The sequence below is a fragment of the Sylvia atricapilla genome, chromosome 5 (assembly GCF_009819655.1).
Source record: "Sylvia atricapilla isolate bSylAtr1 chromosome 5, bSylAtr1.pri, whole genome shotgun sequence".
NCBI lineage: Eukaryota > Metazoa > Chordata > Aves > Passeriformes > Sylviidae > Sylvia > Sylvia atricapilla.
The window spans coordinates 9,053,152-9,074,150 of NC_089144.1; the positions used below are offsets into that span (position 1 = coordinate 9,053,152).

General features: G+C 42.0%; 1 protein-coding gene across 9 annotated transcripts in view; it reads right to left on the reverse strand.

Moving 5' to 3' along the window:
- Positions 1-12,296, reverse strand: part of KIF21A (kinesin family member 21A) — an 86,950-nt gene extending 74,654 nt beyond the window's left edge. For 3 of the 9 annotated variants that reach the window (XM_066318631.1, XM_066318633.1, XM_066318629.1), the window contains exon 1: positions 12,068-12,296. In XM_066318631.1, the coding sequence (XP_066174728.1) occupies positions 12,068-12,111 (44 nt within the window). In that variant the 5' untranslated portion in view covers positions 12,112-12,296. The remainder of the gene's footprint in view (positions 1-12,067) is intronic. The other 6 variants (XM_066318634.1, XM_066318635.1, XM_066318632.1 and 3 more) reach the window with 3 other exon arrangements.
- Positions 12,297-20,999: the final 8,703 nt, after the last annotated feature.

Consider the following 20,999-nt stretch of genomic DNA (forward strand, 5'->3'; position numbering starts at 1 on the left):
CCATCCCTAGAGCACTGCAGTACACGACAGGCATTCTGTCCCAGTGGATATTCCCTGCACAGACATACAGCTTTGAACAAAGGAAGCTTTCTTAAGGTGAAAACTGCATGTATAAATTACAGAATACACACATAAAAGGAGCAGTTAGAGTTGCCCACCTGGACTACAATTAATCATATTTCCTTGACATAGCTGATAAAATTTGGAAGTCAGTAGCATTTCTTAGCTACAGTCTGAGAAATCAAAAGCATATAAATTTAAGAGACTCAGTTATGAGCTTTGGAGCATTTTATTCACTACCAATACATTCCTCTGTTTTAAACAGATTGAACTTCAACCAGACAACTCTTACACATACTAGGCAGATATCCAGCAATACAAACCAGACTGAAGGTGAACTTTGCCCAGTGTTCCACATGCATTTTATGAATACACAAATCTAAATAAATAAATCAAGTTAAAAAATCCATTTTTTATTCACAAGACAAAAACTGATAATGCACAAATTATAATTGATTTTCAAAGAGTCACAAGAAACCACTCCAAGGTAATCAATGCTTTGGGTTGTATTCACAAGAGTATCACATGCTTCATGTGATAAACCACTGACTATTCTACACATTTCCTTCTGCCATACAAAAAATACTGTCTGAACAAACCAGAAGAACTGAAAGAATGAAACATGAACTGTCACAGTACAGGACAGAAAAAGAGATTATTCTATGAGATGGCTGAGGAGAGCACATCTGAAAAGCAAAGAAGCATTAAAAAATTATGGAGGGTAATTATTCCCATCAGTCAGCTCAGTCAAAATAATGAGTAAGCTTAAATTGTGGCAGAGAAAATGCAGACAGGTGAGCACCACATAGTCCTGCTGGGAAAAAAAAAAAAAAAAGGGAGACTGTTAGCTCAAATTGAATCACCCTCCAAATGTTTTCACAGCTGCAATATTGCATTTACCATGAAATAGTCTTCCAAACAGGGAGGAGCGGGTCATATGAAGAGAATGAATAGACTTCATACAGAAAGAGTACAGAAACCATGCAAACAAACAACAAAAGCCTCCAGTACTTCACCTTTCTCCAGTACCTCATGCGTTCTATGCTCACAACACATTATCTCCTGATAGCAGCCATATCACCAGCACCCCTGGATGACTGTCAGTCCCTCAAGAATCTGTTCTTGATGTTCTGTTCTTGTTCTACCATATTCAGAACACAACTGGAGAAGAGCTGCACCCCCTTTGCTGAAGATGTCCCCCACACCTCATCTTTCCCACAGATCAAAGGAACAAAGCTCTTCAGTATCTTCTTGGGCTTCCAGGCCTTGTCTCCTCTCTTTTAGTGCAGAATGGAAGATTACAAAGACAAAAGGCCCAAGCTCATTTCTGAGGCTCACACAGGGAAGACGAGAGGAACTGGTCATAAAACAAAGCAAGAGATTTCCCAACTTGGCATAAGGAAGAAATCTAACCATCAAAAATTGAAACAGTCAAGTATTGGCTGCCCAGAGACACTGATGAATCTCCATCTCAGAGGTTTTTCCTAGACCTAACTTTAGACAGAGCCTTGCAAAACCTCACCTGAATTTAATTTTGATACTGCTTTGCTGGATCAGATGACCTCCTGAGGTCCCTTCAAACTTGGATTAATCTAAGCTTACCATTCCAAATCAGCAAGGCTTTACTGTTCATGTGGACCTTGTCACAGCTCTGTGAACACATTCTGACATTTGAATGGGATCATTCAGTTGTGCTGAATTCAGGCCCTGGCACCCTACATGCAGCTTCACAGAATTACAGACAGTGGGGGTGGAAAAAAAAACTGGGAATGTCAGAGTTTATTCACCCACTCTACCTTTGTGGACCAAAGTACTACCAATTAATCCAAAATCTTCCTAGCAGGTACCAGTCTGAACTGTTTTGAAGAGTTTCCTGTATGGACAATTTCACACCTCTACAGACAAAGCACAGGTTTCCCTCCCTAGTCTGTTCATTCCACAATATCCATCCTTACAATGGAAATATTTTCTCCCCTCTTTTCTTATTGAAATTTAAAGCTACTACATTTTATTGACTTCACCTTGAGCATGAAGAGCATTTTATTCCCTTCCACTATGTACTTGGCTCTTGGTATTTTAGGATGTGTCTCGTACAAATCTTCACTCCTCATATCTGACATGGAACTAGTCACATTTTCTAGACAAAGAGCCACATCTCATCTTTCCATCTTTTCCCTCCTCTTTTCAATTCCTTAGGCAGTCCACATTTTTCATGAGTAGCAGGACCCAAAACCTACCACTAGACATCAGCAGTACTGAACGAAAAAAAGGATTTCTTTGCACCTTAGTAAAGAGACCCATTTCTATATACAGTGAGTTTCTCCTTTTGCTACAACACAACACTGCCATTCCATGCTCGTGAATAATGTGTACACTGCTTGAACATTCGCCTACAGAAGCAGCAGAGAGTGCATTAAAACATTTGGTTTTAATCAAGTATCTTCCAAGATGTAGCCAACAGCTTTCTACAAGTTCCCTCTTCCCAAAGAGGCATTTCCACACTCAGCAGCTGTGAGAGTTTGAAATCAACAGAAGCATGGGCCAGCCCTGCTCTTGGGGCTGCAAACACAGAACAAAGCACTTCCATTTGAAGCTCTCAGCTCTACAATGTTTCATGGAGGTCCTTTTACAAACTTGACAAGCCAAAGATTCCTCTTCAGGGCCTACCAGGGCTACACTTGTTGACATTTAGAGAACAATGGAAAGTCCATCTGTTCCTACAAGCTTTGCTAACAACAATAATGAAATAGATCTACAGCTGCCTTTTAAAATGCAGAGCTAAGATAGTGGGTTGACCAGCCAATGTAGATCATTTTGAAGAATGTGTGAGAAAGACAAAGAGAGAGAGGGAAAAAAACCAAAACAAAACAAAAAAAAACACCAAACAAAGATTTAAAAACCCCAAAGACACAAAGACCTCCCCAACTGCAAATTCAATTCAACCCAAATTCAAACATAACCCTTTTGGGAGTACAAAAAAAAAAAAAAAAAAAAAAAAAAAAGGACATTTAATAATAATAATGTTTAAACTGTCAAATAGTTTACTTGCAAATACCAATTCAGTCCTATCTCTCATCTCATTTTCAGAGCTTACTGAACACCAATCCACTTTTGCTGAACTCAGAGTTCTGCTTGTAAAGATCAGAATGGCAATTTTGTTGTTCCTGAGTGATGGGCTGACTGATCAGATTAGACAGAAGCATAAGCTGCACTCTAAGTGGTATAGATTGAACAGGTGGCCTTCCCTCTGATCTAATGCCTCTTCAAACACAAGTAGAACCCTTCTCATTTCTATCACCTCTAGAAAATATGCATTTAGATACTTAGTCATCCTTAACCCAACCTAAAAATATTTTTCTGGCCTTTAATGCATTTCAAACAGCTTGCTCATAAACACATCAGCCTTTCCATAATATACCAGTAATTCACATGCATGATATAATTTTAACAAAAAAAAAAAAAAAAGAAAATACAGATGCTTAGATGGTATCAACAGCTATAGACTGCAACGTAATAGGTATAGATAATAATTTTAAGGAAAAATTCAAAGGCTTCACATTACAGAGACAGAGTCTAAAAATTATTTCACATCTACTTAAAATTAAAGATTAGACTTCAAAAAGAATGCATTGGAGACTAGGGAGTGAAATAAACCTTACTTAACAACTTATGCAGAGTGACAACTAAAGCAGTGAATGGTTTGCTTAGCAGGTACAAAAAAAAAAAAAAAAAAAAAAAAAAAGAGCAGTTACTTCCTTCAGATCAAAGTGTCTGGTACAGGCAAAAGTTTTTTTACTCTTCACAGAAATGAGCAAAGAGAAGAGGGAGAAACAAAGCCATGTATAGAATCTTTAATTGTAAGACTTTTCATAGAAGCTAATGACTAACTCAGGTGCTTTAGCAGAGTTGGTTTTCTCATGATATTACATCATGTATTATTTATATCGTGTTTACTTTGAAGCTACATCTTTGGCCTGAGGATCTTATGACATAATTCTAAGATGACAATAAACAAATTGCCAGGAGAGCATGGGGAAGGAAAAGCAGGAAAAGAATATTAAGAAAAATACAAAAGCTTACTCATATTCTCATACAGGTGGAAAATGGGTGCACAGGGATAGTGTCCTGTGAAAGAATCAAACACAAACTAAGAGAGAGGCACTGCTGCAGTTAGTAATCAATACTACTGAGAGAGTGATTAGCAACTCTAAGACTTAGGATAATGAGATACTCAAAATGACACAAAAGGTCTCCAGACTCATCTCCCAGTTAGTCTCATGCTTAAGGGAAAAAACGTCCAAAATGAATGCTAAACTTTGACTTTGAAAAACAAAGTTAATTAGGTAAGTATTTTGAATAAAATATATACACAGATCCTAATTCAGTCACTTTATTCCAAGAAGTCTCACACACAACGTGGTACCAAATACTTTAAGCAACTCAGATGTGCCACTTCTTACATTTTATGAAATATCAGAGATTTTACTATCATGAGAAATTTCCTAGCAAACCTGCTAGATACCCCAAAATTACACAAGACTATATTTCACCAATTGCAATATATTTCTAGAGGATAAACTCTTCTTTTGTGCTTTAGCCTATTATCAACAATTTGCAGAATTTCTTAAACAACATTGCTAACAAGTCCTGTATTTAATAGAGTTTTTTGACTGACATCAGTATTTCACAGCTATGCAGCTTTACAGATTAGTATGTCACCTTAAATTTGTTTTAGCCATATTAAGCAAAGGATAACTAACAATTAAAAATGGAAGGAAAAAAAACAGCTCATTGAAAAAATACACAGCCTAAAGATAATAACCAAGAGGTTAGAGAACTGACCCAAGATGTGGAATACTTTTTTTCAAGGCTGCAGATGAGATTAGACCCAGTAAACAGAGCAACCAGTTTGATCAAACTCTTCCATTATCAAAAGAACATGGAGAAAATACAAAGTGTCAGACTTTGAGATGTCTCACAAAAGGGAAGCATTTTCTGTCTAGTCCTATTATTGGTAACATTCCATGTGTTCAGCTCTGGGAGTTGAACTGGTAATGCTATAGTCCTTTTACTCACCTTGAAAATACTGATTTACTCATGCTTTTACAGGATCAGTTAAACTCAACATCAAGGAAAAGGAAAATAAGTATCCTTCAAAGCAACAGTATCCAAGGGAAAGCATTTCAAGAAACCTGGAGTATTTGAGAGCTAGCATGGAAAGATTACATTAAATCTAAAATCTCCTGCAGAGAGACAGCTATTTGCTAACCAACTGAAGTATGCAGAGTTCCTATAGCAGCATAAATGCAAGAGTGAGCAGTGAGACGCTAATTTACCTAGACAACAAATCCTTTAGTCCATTTTTAAATCCAACAATGGAAGTGCACTACTCAGTTTGAATGGGTATAAATTGCTCTGTACAGTGGAACAATCATAACCTTTCACTAAGGTCACGTTGCTCTCAGCTTTCTGTGTTGAAGCTCCAAAGCAAACAGGCTCAAGGGATAAGTCATCCATTTTTGTTAGGTAGACTTAAAGATGTAAAGATGGTTAAAGGGTGCACTGTCCCAATGAGCATATGTCAACTGATCTGAAGGGGAAAAAAAACCTCTTTATACAGAAAAATAATTATCCCAGCAGTGGCCAACTCACCCAAATCTGCTGAGGATACTACTAGAATAAAGGAATAGATGGTACTCACTCCTCACTCTTTATTCCCATTCAGATTCCATTCAGGAAATATTTATGCTAATCAATCATAAACTCTGAATCAGCAGGTTTTCACATTTTAGGATACATTTTGAATGTTTTGTTTCACTATGCATCAAACTCGCTGTGACACTAACCTTTTCATTTCAATATTCTCCATTTGTATCTTGTTGCCATAACAAACACATCAAACCAGACCACTTTTGTAAAATAAGGCAGCATAGGAAGAAAATGAACAAAGACTTAAAACTATTCAAGAGAAGAGAAAGAGAGCCCAATAAAAAGGCACAGCTCATTCAGTTTCTCTTGCTAGACTTGTTCAGATCTGGTTTGATTTCTAATTAAATTTTCTTGTTCACCAGTTCAAATGACACTTCTCGAAAGTGTTTTACATGGAAATAATTTTAGCATAACAACAAAAAAAAAAAATCTCTAGCCACCACAGATATTTAGTATTCTGCTGTATTTTCCTTAAAATTAAAAAAAAAAGCACCTAAAGTTGCTTGATTTCACCAGAAGTAGTCAGGCAACAGAACATGAAAGCAAGAATTCCAAGAGCCATCTTTGAGTGGGCAGCAAGGGCAATCTATAAAAGGCTTAAAGGAAATCAAGGGGAAGCAGAGGGAGGGAGCAAGACTCTCCTGATCCCATGCACAAGGGTCATTCTACTGCTACAGAAGAACGTACAGATGTCACACAGTAAACCTGACAATGTGAAGCCCTCAGTTCAGCAATAAAGGAATGTCTAGGCCAACAACTAGCAAAGAAAACACCACTAAATGGAAATTAGTGACAAGCTCAATTCTTTTTTCCAAGCAAAGTAAACTCCCAAGTCCTCTACAAACTTTGGGGAGGAATAAGCTAAAAATATAATTAATCCAAAAGCATGAGCAGATTGTGGAGGTACACCACTCATTGTTTTTTTTCTTCCTAAATTCAGATACCCATCTTTGGGCAAGGATTTAGGGCATTAATGGAAAGGTCCAAGCTGGATTTCTTTCCCCTCCATCCAAGAATGAGTTTGTGTTTACAACACGAGTGGTGAAAAGGGAAGTTTATTTCCTAGAAAGCAAGATCACAGATTTCAGCCTGCCCCAAGCAATATCAGCAATGGGTGACTGAGGCAGATATTATGAAACCAGAATTAATTCAGCAGCAGATGGTGCCCTGTCTTTTCTTTAGCTAAAATGCAAAACATGCCAGCAGGGTAAAGTTTCAGAGAAGGACAAGGGGATGTTTGTTTAAGTCAGAGAGCAAAGAAAAACACCAAAACTAACAAAAAGATAGGCAACAGGAGCTTTCCAAAAGAAGATTTCTTTTGTAGCTTTCCATTAACAGACTCTGTGCAGAAGAGTTATTTCCCAACATCTTGCTATTTCATGCTGTTGATAATTTCTCTTTCATTAAGGAGGGGCATTATTGTGTTCTTACAGGCTGCTGAACTTCATTAACACAGTTACACATTTTCACCAAAAAAAACCCCCACTTTTACAACAGCTGATTACAAATGGATTATAATTACTGTCTATTAAAATAAGAACTTTGGTTCGTTTTAAGGAACCAATGGATAGTACTGTAGTGTGTTGCTGCTGTTTATCTAGTTACAGAATAATTTATGAGAATGCATCTCCAGAGTTCATAATATACACCACAGCATAATGTCCATTCACCTGGCATCTCAGGATCTACTCATGGTGGGAAGCTTAAACACACCTGTAACTGTTTGCACAACAGCAAGCCAAGAAAGAAAATCAATCTCAGCTGCCATCAAAGTGCTTCAAAACACCTGTCCAAAAAAGACAGGTTTTCTTTCACTCAGTTCCTTCTTTCCTAGTGAATCTAATAGTAGCTGGATCTAGCACAGAGGAAAATAACCTCACTAGAAAAGCTTAAAAAGAAAATGCTTAAAAAAGACGAATGCTAAAATGTGGAAAGGTAGAGGGAGGCATAACAACAAACAGCAGATTCCATATGGGGAGATAAAAAAAAAAAAAAAAAAAAAAAAAAAAAAACAACAACAACAACAACAACAAAAAAAACACCAACTCAGAGAAACTAGTCAAGTAGGAAAAAACAAAAAACCCTACATAAGACAACCAACTGATCACACAGTTCAGGAACTGAGGCTATGAAAAGAATTGCATAAAGTTACAATGGATGAACTTTTCCCAGTTGCCAAATCAAAAGACAACACTGTATCCTAACACCGTGCCACATAAAGCTTTAGTTGTAAAAAGCTCTAATCTCCAGTAACCTGAATTAGGAACCAATGTGTTTTTCCAGCATATTTCATCTCCCTTTTGGAAAACCAGAAACAGCAGCCGTGTGGCTCTAGTTCATCAGCTGCACTTATTACTTCTACTGTTACTAAAAATGTTTACCAATAGATCCACTGCATTTTGCACACAGCTTCCACACCTGGCAAACATCAACATTTCACTTTTGTGAAGCAGCATCACAACATATTGCAGACACCAAGGGTGGGTATGAAAAGGAAATTTTTTAGCCATCTCAAGGCAGAACTGGGTGTCCAGATCCCAGACCCTCTCTAAACACATGAGGAGGAGAGTAGCAACACTCCTCTTCTTCACTTGAGGGATGAAACCAAGCAGATGTCAGCCACAGGAGATGAAGCAGTACCAGTGAGGCACTTCTGCCAAAGCAGGGAAGAGGGAAAATAGACACAGATGTACCTAGGATGATGAAAAGTAGAAACTTTCACTCTGCTCTTTACAGCTTTAAACATGCCTGATTATAAAATGCCGTCCCCTGAAGCTTCTTTGTGTTCTGCCCATTAACACAGTTTCAACTGGCCCCCATCTTCCAAAAGAACATCCCCAATGCCAAAGCTCTTCTTCAGCTTCAGCAACTGGTACTACATGTCCTTTTATTGCCCACTCCAGCTGAGGTGTCACCCAAGCATGTCAGAGTGACCATCTTCTCTTGACTAGTGGTCAGCTTGTACAGCAATTCACCTTTTCACACTGTGCTTATTTCTTCTTCTGTCGTAATACAGCATCTCTAACAAATCAATACTGAAGCTTATCATCTATAAATCCAGGGCCTCCACTGACTCAGAGTGGATCAAGGGCATCTTTCACCTTTGAAGGGTAGAAGACAGACATTTCCTTCCATGTTCTACATTGTTATATGGATCCTGTTATGGAGAAGACATAAAAGACACCCTTCCATGCTTTATCAAATACAGTCCTCCACACAAGGCTTCGGTTAGACCTACCCAAACATTACCATCCTCCAGAAGTTCCTTTGTTTAATATGTATCCAAAAATGCAACTTTGTCTTCTCAGATCACTGCTAGAACATCCCAACAGGAAGGCCCCAAGCCACATGGAGCAAGGACAGGCACTAACTCTTGGAGCCAGTTCAGTTCCTGTGACCCAGCTCAGGTCTGGTTGGCCAAAGGGTAAAAGGTAACTGCACACTTCTGAATGCAGTGACCCCATCCAGCCCCTTCCATGGGTCATACAACACCTCTGAGGTGCAGTTACAGACCTAGACTGCTGGCTGTTGATCTAAATCTTAGGTGAGAACCTCCTCTGCTCAACATGCCAGAAACCTACACACCGTATTATGTTGGCAGACACCAACATAAGTGGCAAGAGACACTAAAGTGGCAAGAGACAAGAATTAGAAACTGTAATCGACATCCTTTTGTGAACTTGAAACAGTTGCCTATGATGCTGATAACATTTCATATCCTTCTTATCAAAAGTTAGTCTTCACATGTTGAAAAGACAAAAAAGCAAGACAAAACTATTAGACTTAAAAAAATGATAGTTTTTCACATTTAAAAGCAAGTTCTCTAATTAGATGACTGTTTTCTATCATGGGGACTGTATCTGAAAACAGACACGCAGTCACACAGAAAGCAAAGCTCTTTGCCAAAGTTGCACACCATCATCCACAAAGTCCACAAGTCTTTCAGTGGTGGGTGGCTAGAGAAATATGTTTTCTTAATTGGAGAATTTAACATTAGTTACTGGATTATCTGCCAAACTATTTTCAGCTTTCATGCTTCACTAAACTGGAACTCATCAGTCACAAACCCATTATTACACTGAAGAAAATAGGGAGCAATTAGCATACAAGATGATAGCTTAAAGCTGGTGCTAATTGGAAAGAACGAAGTATTTTTCATTCCTGCTGGATACAATTAGGTGAGACAACCAGGTTCTGGAAAAACAATTTGCTAAACAATTTCAGTGATGTCTATTCTGTAACCTACGTTTAAAGTCTAAGCAAATTCATGCCTTTGCAGTATATCTTGCAGCCATGGGAGTTGCAAACTAAAAGCTGGTCCAGCTGTAGAGCAAGCCTTGTTCAGAAACATACATACATACAAAACACAACAACTAATTCATCACAACTGTGGAGATCATCACTGAACTAAGCTCAAGCTGCCAAAAAGAGCTGAAGAGCAAAACCAACAAGGAAACAGAATGTAATAGTCATAATGCACAGTACAGCATGGCACCAATACACACTGGGATGCAAAATCAGTTGAATTACAGGACTGCACAAAATATACAATCAGAAATAAAAGAAAACCAACTACAAAGAGCTACTGGTGCAAAAACAATTGTTGTGCATGCTTTTGTTCATGAATGCTAAACAGAGAGGGGGAAATCTGGTAGATGAATAGTTAATTTGTCAAAAGGAAGAAAGCAGGAGGAAAAATGCAATCCTTCATTATAGTGAACTGCACTCAGGCACAAAATGTTAGTTAGACAATTATACTGCAGAAATATAGCTTATAACAACAAATAAGGGATTTGTTGTAAAGAACTACAGCTGGGTAACTTTAATTCACTTCTACAAATTCTTTACCATGTATTACTCCTAATCTATTCATCACACACCTACAATTATAAATGTACTTCTACCAGTAGGTTTTTTATTTAATTCCAAGCTGCAACAAACCTCTGTATTTGTAAATGAACTTTTACATCACTATTTATTTTGGCTCAGTACACATTTAATATTTTCTTCAAATGAAACGAGAGCAGTCTGTAAACCTGTAACACGCCCTATTTTTATGATCACACCTATCTCATATTTTCCTTTTTTAAAAATACAGCCTAATTATGCTTTAGAGCAGTACCTCCCTGAACATTATGTGAAAAATGCTTCAACAATAGCACTCACAAAAGCATCTCTCCCAACAGAAAATGCTGCTGCAATCAGACTTTAATGAACAACTGCAGCATACACCCCATGTTACCATGCAGGGGTGGTGCTTCTCTGTTTACTGAAAATGCTATGGCACCCTTCCCCCTACAACCCTGTACCAACACTAGCACGCAGTAACATCACTTATTTCTACATCCTTCAGAGAAAACAAAAAAAACCCTCAGAAATCACCCTCTTCATCTTCCTGAGCAACCCTCGAATTCTCTAATGCAAGACCGTCCAAGGAGCCGCTGAAACAAACAGACCTTCCCCTAAGGACTGATTTCTTGTGTTGTCATACTCCAAGTGTGTCAGCATAAAGAAACTTCTTCGAAGTAAAGAAATAAATCAACAGACAGTATCACAATTAAACCCCAAATATTGACCTACATATACATAAACAGACGTAGATATTTGCACATGTACATGTATTTCTCCTCTTGCTTCAATCATGTAAAGACATCTTGAAACTGAAGCATCCACGGGCTAAACTGGAAGCTCTTCAAACAATAAAATTGTTTTTATATTTTCACATAGAAAACCGAGAAGAGACAAGAGCTCACTAATGAATAGCAGATTTTTATCTCTGATTAACGAGCAATTTGAATTAACTGATGCTTTAAAATTCTTTAAGCTTTACCCCTCCCATCATGACTTCCACGTACACCTAATTCCTGTGTACCGTGAGCAGCCTTATGGGAGTCCATCCCTCTGGTATGTGAGGTTAGACACAGCCTCCGCGGGATAAAAGCCTTTATCTTTCTAAAAATATCACTGTGCCAGGATCCACTCTGGTAAAGCTCCGTGATGCACCGCCACAGTCCAGGGGCTGCTCTGCTTCCATGAGTAAGCACTAGCAGCACCGGGCTATAATTAGTCGGAGTATTTTTAGGGTCACCGCTCAAAATTAGAGAGAAATGACTGAGAAAGACCTCGGAATGGTGGGAGGGTTTCCCCCCTCTCCTTTGGCTATTCCCTGCTACTGTGAGGGAGCAGAGGCTCGGCAGGCGCCGAGGAGAGGCGATCCCGTCTCCGCAGGGAAGATGTTCCCGGCTGCCGTCCCCAGGCCGGTGGGCGCCGGGATCCCGCCCCCGGGAGCCGCGCTTACCTGACCGCCACCCGCACCGAGCTCTCGTCCGGGCCGGCCGACATGGTGCTGGGGGCCAGGGGCGGCCACAGCCCCGCCGGGAGCTCCGCCGGGCCGCGGGGCACTGCTGCGGCTGCCCCTCACCTCCTCCTCCTGCTCCGAAACCTCCTCTCTCCAGCCATTTTAGGTGACTGAATGAATAGGTAGGAGCCGCGGCAGGGCAGGGAGGTTCGCACCGCTCCTCCTCCTCCTCCTCCTCCTCCCGCCCCGCTCCGGCCCGGCCCTTCCAGCTCCTGGGCGGGGAGCGCTGTCACTCAGCCAGCGGCGGGCGCGGCCACGGCCCCGGTCAGCGGCCCCCGCCCGGCCCCGCGCCTCCGCCCGCGGCAGCCGCACTGCGCCACGGGCCCGCCCCGGGCAGCGCCGGGAACGGCGGGGTGCCGCGCTGCTCCGGGGACACAGCTCCTGTGCACAGCCCCTGCACACACACATACACACACACACAGCGCGGGGACACGGCTGCTGTGCACAGCCCCTGCACACACACACACACACACAGCGCGGGGACACGGCTGCTGTGCGCAGCCCCTGCACACACACATACACACACACACATACACACACACAGCGCGGGGACACGGCTGCTGTGCGCAGCCCCTGCACACACACATACACACACACACAGCGCGGGGACACGGCTGCTGTGCGCAGCCCCTGCACACACACATACACACACACACACAGCATGGGGACACGGCTGCTGTGCGCAGCCCCTGCACACACACATACACACACACACATACACACACACAGCGCGGGGACACGGCTGCTGTGCACAGCCCCTGCACACACACACACACACAGCGCGGGGACACGGCTGCTGTGCGCAGCCCCTGCACACACACATACACACATACACACACACAGCGCGGGGACACGGCTGCTGTGCGCAGCCCCTGCACACACACATACACACACACACAGCGCGGGGACACGGCTGCTGTGCGCAGCCCCTGCACACACACATACACACACACACAGCGCGGGGACACGGCTGCTGTGCACAGCCCCTGCACACACACACACACACACACACAGCATGGGGACACGGCTGCTGTGCGCAGCCCCTGCACACATACACACACAGCGCGGGGACACGGCTGCTGTGCGCAGCCTCTGCACACACACATACACATACACACACACACACACACACAGCATGGGGACACGGCTGCTGTGCGCAGCCCCTGCACACATACATACACACACACATACACACAGCGCGGGGACACGGCTGCTGTGCGCAGCCCCTGCACACACACATACACACACACAGCATGGGGACACGGCTGCTGTGCGCAGCCCCTGCACACACACACACACACACACACACAGCGCGGGGACACGGCTGCTGTGCGCAGCCCCTGCACACACACATACACACACACACAGCGCGGGGACACGGCTGCTGTGCGCAGCCCCTGCACACACACATACACACACACAGCATGGGGACACGGCTGCTGTGCGCAGCCCCTGCACACACACACACACACACACACACAGCGCGGGGACACGGCTGCTGTGCGCAGCCCCTGCACACACACATACACACACATGGGGACACGGCTCCTCTGCGCAGCCCGTGCTCCGCGTACCCCTGCACACACACACATACACGGGGACACGGCCTCCTGTGCACACACCCACATACACACACACACACACACACACCCTGGAGCGCCGTCTCTGCGCGCACACCTGTTCGCTGTGCGGACACACGCCCGGCGCTTCCCGCCGTGCGCACACGGTTCTCCTCACGCCGCTCGCCCGCGGAGGCTCGGCACACACGGCCAGCCTGCGCACTGTGCGCTGGCACGGCTGTGGGTGTACGGGGCTCCTTCGGGGTGCCCCTTCCCCTGGCTCCCACGGGCACACGCGTGGCGCTGCAGGCCGGGCTCCACACCCGCGGCTCGGCCCCGCACATCTCTCCACTCGTGCTATCAGCACCCACGGCTCTTGCACACGCACAGCAGCCCCCAAGGCCTCCCTGCTGGGAAAGAGGGGCTTATCCCGCTCTCTGGGCTGGGTCCTTTGCCCTTGCACTGTTTCCCTTTCCCAGGCAGGAATGAGACGCCCTCAGTTCTTTTCTGGAGCAGAGTGGAGCTCCTGACCCTGGCGCCCGCGGGAGCACGCAGTTCTCCCACCTTTCTGCCGGTCCTGGCAGGATTGTTTGCCGGAGCCGCTCCAGCCAAGCATCTCTGTTCTCACTTCGCTAATGAAATGCCTGGCTTTGAGCTGGAAACCGAGTGGGCGGATGACACTAATTTTTGATGCAAATAGTATCCCTGCCAGGAAAGAAGCCTGATTATTTTGCCCAAAACAATTCACATTCCTAAGGAAGATTTTTCCATCAGAATAGGCCCGGGTTTGTATTTGTAATGATATGCTAAAAACCTTGCAGTTCTAGTTGTTTTGCTTCTGATAGTGAAGGTTGATCACGCCCAGGCTCCAGCCTCTTTCAAAGATGGGCAGGTGAGGTTTCCTCAGCCAAATGGGGAACCATAACCCTGAATCTTTCTAACCATAACCCTGAATCTTTCTAACCATAGCCCTGAATCTTTCAAAAGTCTCTCCTTCTCAGCAGAAATCCACCGTGTTACTGTTGCTCTGCATGTTTCTCATAGTTATTTTCTCTAGCTTTTCTATTTTTCTTTACTTACTAAGGAATTGGATTGTTTCTAGTAAGTGGCCCACCTGGAAGTTGCTATACGAAAAGATGGTCTCCTTTCTTCTGAATTACACAGCACCAGTACTCAAATCCCCAACAGCATTTGAAAATATGGGGAACTGAAGCTACATACCATATTGCTGAGGTAAACTGAGATAATATTTATCCAAAAGGCAGAAAAATGCAGACACAGATAGTTCAGTATGAAATCATTGAGGGAATCTGGTAGGGGAAGAACAAAGACTGCATTTCCCTGGGCTTCTCAGCTCATTATTCTGTATTTGATGCCATAGGCCAGATGCCTTGTTTCTCCTTTTGCCATAATGTTTTATGGGATGGGCAAGATAGCAGATAAAGAAAAAGCTCCTACAGGTGAATTATGTTGGCATTCATACCAAACAGCCTCAAAATGAAAGTGATAGGAGTTTCATAGTTCAAGGCATTTCCATCTAGAGGGGACTGAACACCCGTGACTGTCATGCATCTGTGGGTATTGTGCTGAGCTCTTTAAAAATACCTGCAGCCCACCTACAGTAAGTGGAATCTATTTCTGACAATTTGTGTACACCAGATTTACAAATCCAAAACTTATCCAAAAGGATCCAATGCAATTTTTTTTCTGCTGGCACAGTTACAAGGTTAATGTAATAAGCATACTCAAGCCAAATTTATACATTGGCGGTATCTTTCTGCATTTGTTTCACCCAGCATCTTTTGCTGTATGGGCCACAGTCCAGCAAAGCTCATCCACATCTCATTGCCCATGCCCATAAAATCCTGCTAAGTCAGTGTCTCCAGTTTGCCATGTGAGCTGTGCTGAAACCCCAGCAGGGAGTAACAGCTGCAGGATGCTCAGATTCAGAATCATACTCTAGACCTTTCCAGGGCCATTTCTTTTCTGGCTGTTGTGTAGCTATTAGACATTTGCTTCAGCTTCATGTCATCCTGCCCTCTCTCTTCCATACTGAAAAAGAAGTTAGCAGATCAAAAAGTCTGGTAAAAGTTCTCCTGAGCTAAATGTCATGTATATAAATGGGTTGGTATCCGCAGATTTTAGACCTTAATGACAAAGATTTTTTTATCCACGTTGGTATTAAACAATTTTGGTACTACAGTAAAATTATTCTGTTCTAAGTTATGGTTATTTCAGTCCTACAGTATTACCCAAATATTTTTTATCTTGGGTGTTTCACTCCAATTCCAGACTCTTCTGAAATTGATATAGCAAGTGACATTTAGCCTCTTACCATGTTTCATGCAAATTGCATGATTTGTGTCCATTCAAATGCAAAGCAGGAAAAAGACATAGATCCTGTTTCTATGCAGGATTTTTCTTTGTGTTGCCCCTTTCTAGAAAATATACAGCTCTTCTGTCAAAATGAGCTTTAATTTTGGTTTTTCCCAACTTGTCCAGTGTAAATTATCAAAGTGCTGTACTGTTAACTTGGCTGCACCAGGAAACTTAAATCTACTTTTCATTTCTAGTAATGTGAATGACCTGTGCCCTCCAGTATCCTACTCATTTCCTTGAAGGATTAGCTTGAATAATTAAGGCCACAATGTCTCCCTTTTTTTGTTGTCTAACTATGTAACAAAATTGCCAGTGTCTTGTTTGGCTTTATATAAAGCTGTATAAGCTAGCTGGTAAATGTTTACAGATTTGTCCAACCTCACAGCTAATGAATGAGGCTTTCCTAAAGGTCCCCACGCCTCATGGCTACAACACCACAGGTACTAGCCACCTCTGGACACTCCCTGATCAGCTGCAGACAGAAGGGGGACGAACTGCAAGGCTGGGGAGAGGGGAGGGAGTTCACAGCTTAGAGAAGAACTGCTGGGAACACCCCTCATCCCTCCCTGGCAGCCGTCCCGGGTGATGACGGCTGTCACACTTTCACTGCCTCCATTCTCCTGCCCTATGACTCAGCACCATGAGCCTCATTCACTGGGCGACCAAACAAAAACCTGTGTTTGGAAGGGTGAGTGCTCTGCCTGACACACGGGACACCCTGCACAGATGGTCAAGCTGCCCACAGAGCTCCTGTAAGCCTCAGAAGATGCCTAAAATCACTGAGCTGCACACAACCTGAATGAGCCAAGCAGATCCCACTTAGGAGTCAGAGCCCTCTGCTTTGACCTATGTATGTCTGCAGACAAGTTCTATCAGCTGTGCCTATGCTCTACCAGTTGGGTTTGACATTATCTAATTGAAACAGACCACTTAAAACGGAAGAGTTTTATTTCCACTTCAAAATTTTAAACTGATGATTTACCAGTGCTAAATAAACCAATTCAATCAAAGATCTGACTTGTTAGTTGCATATTTCTTTGACCTGTTGAACGTTTAATTTGAAGAGATTCTGTTGAGCTGTGGAGGCTTGGTTTCATTGAGAGAGGCAATAATATATAAATCACTGATTTCTGATTAATCCGTGTCTAATAGATTAATTGCACCATGACTGATGGAAGGCTTCAAGAAAAATCCTTAGGTTTTGTCGAGTTAAATCATTAGGTTTTGCCAAATTAAGCACCTGACCTGGGCATCTGCCCACCATTATGGAGGGCAGAGATTCTTTCAGATACAGACAATGGAACATGAAATATTCAAGTGCTGTAAAAGAACAATATTGAAGGACATTACATCTCATCATCTGCATAGTTCATGTTGTTTTATCAAATTCACAACACAAACAAAACAATCAGCTAGTATATAATCTCCTAAGTGCCTGTTGTTTTCTTGAATGTATATACTAAATAAACCCTTCTTTGCTACATAGAAGCCACAATTTCTTCAGTAATTTTTTGACACACCGTGAAACATTAACATCAGGCAAATAGAGTATTATGTATACATTATAACGAGCAAAATTTATAACATATTCATTCATACAGTAGTTTGAAAAATGGGGATATTTTGGCTCATATAAGTGTCCAAGATTTCCCCTATAGCTTTTTGCTTGTCCATGTCTGTCTATGAACTGTGTGACCCAATAACTCCTGTATTCCAGTACCTTCTGATACAGGAAAGGTAACTGCACTCCCATACAACTGAGTTTCAAGGGCTGTTGCTGATGGAAATTATGTCAGCAACATTCACGCATCAGCAATAATCACTCCATTTTCTCTCATAAACACTAAACTCTTCAACATTTGTGTATACAGTGCTTCCAGCTTTCTACTTGGCAAAGTGAAACTTCTGTTTGCATTTTCTGCTTGATGCCTTGGGCTTATATGAACCTTAGGCTTTTTCATAGTCGTCTTTTGAAAGACGTCTTTGCTACAAACAAAACTATACTTCTAAAAACTGTTACATCTTGATTTTTAAGAACTTTCTGAAAGTAGTTTTTTCTTCTCTGACTGGCTTCTCATTTTAAACTGCAGGTCTTGGAAAGCAGTCAAGCCTATAAAAGACATTTAAAATACCTTCCATTTTCTTACTATCACCCAGTAGACTTTTGGTTAAATAACAATGAGTAAAGAGAAGTGTTAAGCCACTCTTAACTGGCAGGCTACAATATGCAACAGGGGAGCCTTTGCAAAGAAGAGAGCAAGCTGCAGAAGGAAATTATCATTTGGCTCATGACAGGATGGGGGGAAGTAATCTCAGAGCTGAGAAGGAAAAAAGGAGTGCAAGGTGATGTTTATGCAATCAGAATAACACCAGATAAGGAAAGGAAACAGACTGGTTTAGTCTGATGTCTGTGGAGAGAAGAAGGTAGAGAAACCAGAAAGGACAGGGTGGAGAAGGAAGAGGGATTTCTGGAATCAAAGCCAAGCGATGGCTCTGCAGGGTTATTTCTGGAGCTGATCAGCATAAGAGGAAAAGCAGCATGAGGCGCCTCTGAAGTGAGAAGAAAGGAGGTTGGTGTTTTCCATCTACCTTCCAGAAAATGAATGAACTGTACAGGAGAAAATACAGTAAGAGGAAACATATGATAAAAGGATCATATCTGGAGCTGAGCAGAGGATTCAGTAGGAATAGAACCACTACACTTGATGAAGAAAGAAAGAATTTCATTGTGTCCAAATGTTTTTTTATTCTGAAAATTTTTACAGTGTTAACTATATTGTTGTTAACAAAGCAGCATCATTTCCTCTTTTCCTGGCAGGCCAGAGTGGTTGTGTTATACAACAAAAATGTGCTTTTACCCATACACTTATTTATCTTTGTTCTGGGCCTAAGGAATGTTGTAATTTGTACTACTATAACTTCAGTCTGTGCTAAGATGGTCATATCAGAGTCATGTATATTTTGATATAATCATACATATTGTATTATATCCCATGTAGCACAAATAAACATTAGATCCCCACTGAACCAGTACTGCTGGAATAGAAGAAATACATGAAAAAGAACAGGGCTAAAACATATCTCTGGGGAAAACCTCCACTATGTGATCTTACACAGATTGATAATTCAAATCAGTGGATATTAAAAAGAATGAATATGCCTTTTATGTCGCTGTGTTTTGAGGATTTCTTGGTTAACTGAAAGTTGGGATCACCCGTTTTGCAGTAAAATCTCACAAGTTCTCCCTGGCAATTGGAAGTCCCTTCAGGTATTAAAGGAAGAATCTAAATAATGGAGATGAGGGGGGAAAATACCAGAAAGTAGTCTTTACAATAATGTAATTTAGTTCAATTATTTATGATAATACTATTAAAATCTAGTACAGTATGAAGATTAAGTCTTAGCAGGACAAGACCTTACTGCATCTTCGGATTGTTAAATATCTCCCAACGTTAGCCAGGTTCTGCAGTTTTTTGCAAGGGACTTAATCCTGTGGGTCAGAATCTTGTGTTTCTAAACCTGGCCCTTGAGCCAGACTCACTAATTCTTTGAAATAAACCCAACGTGATCAGGATAGCTGAATGTTATACTGCCTTCATGTTATTGCAAAAGACTACAGAGTAGTAAGGGTGTAGTAGCCAGCTACTTTACAGATCTTAACCAAAGCTTGTACAGCTCTTTCCCTTTCTTGTACAGAGAAATTGAGGCAAGGACACGTGAGTTGCAGATGCCTGTAGAAGAGATGGTTGTCAAAAACAATATTAGGGCCGACTCCTGTGCCTGTGCAAACACTATTAGACCACACCTTAACAAGATGAATTATTAATACAAAAGCTGCACGGGAAATTAACTTCTGCTGCCTCTCACCAAAACCAGCTGTTCAGACTTGAATGTGTCACAGTTGCACAATGTAAATTTTGCCTTAAGGATACAGTTACCCAACATGATGGATTTTTCATTATGTCCTTCCTAATAGTATCCTCATCCTCCTTCTGTCCTTCCCATTTCCCATCACAGTTCACTACTGTGATTTCAATTTTTGGTTCAGCCTTCTGGAAGGTTGTGAATGATGAGAGTCCTGTATTTGTGTGGTGAGCACAGCATTAGCAGTTGCAGGGCAGCCTGCTCTGGGCAGCATCCTCTGGCAGCCTTGCCCATCTGCCCTGGATAAGACAGAAAAGAATTACTTTACATATGTAAATGACGAGCATCAAACCCTAGCACATTCCAGATGAAATCAATGTTAAGTTACTCATCTCTGGTAAAATATCCAGATGAAAGTAGTTTCCCATGAGGCTGGGAAATTTTCTGTTTCCCCTACAGAACCTGCTGATGACTCCTAGCAGAGGTTAATTGCTGGCCAGTTCTATTATTGCACTGTGTAAATATCATATTCTGCTCTACTGTGTTCCCAGACTCCTTCCCACTTCTCTGTTCACTATCCATGGAGTGCCTAAGACCTAGATGGTGAGTCATTCATCTTAGAACTTGTAGAATTTTTTACAAAATCTCATTTCTTAATTTGCATCCTTAGGCATTACCACAATAAAACCAATAAATAGTAATAACAAAAAAAGAAGGATGGAAGGTGGGTGAAGACATGACTAATTACCTAAACAATCCTTGGACCACAAGCCACAGGCAACACAGGAGCTTGAGGAAGAGCAAGTGGGTGGAGAGTTACCTGAACAACAGAGGGTTGGGCAGGTAGGGAATAGATATTGCAAGACAAACCTGAGAGTCTTTATTTTGATAGCATCATGGAATTTATAAATTAAGGGATGACAGCTGTAGATTAAGCATGGCACAGGTTGCTTTCCTCTCTCTCTCTGTGCAGCCTGGCTTGGCACTGTCACACAGACTCATGAGAAAAAAAAAAACTCAGTTGAAATGTGGCATAACAAGCTGGGAGATGTGAGAAGAAGTTCCCAAAC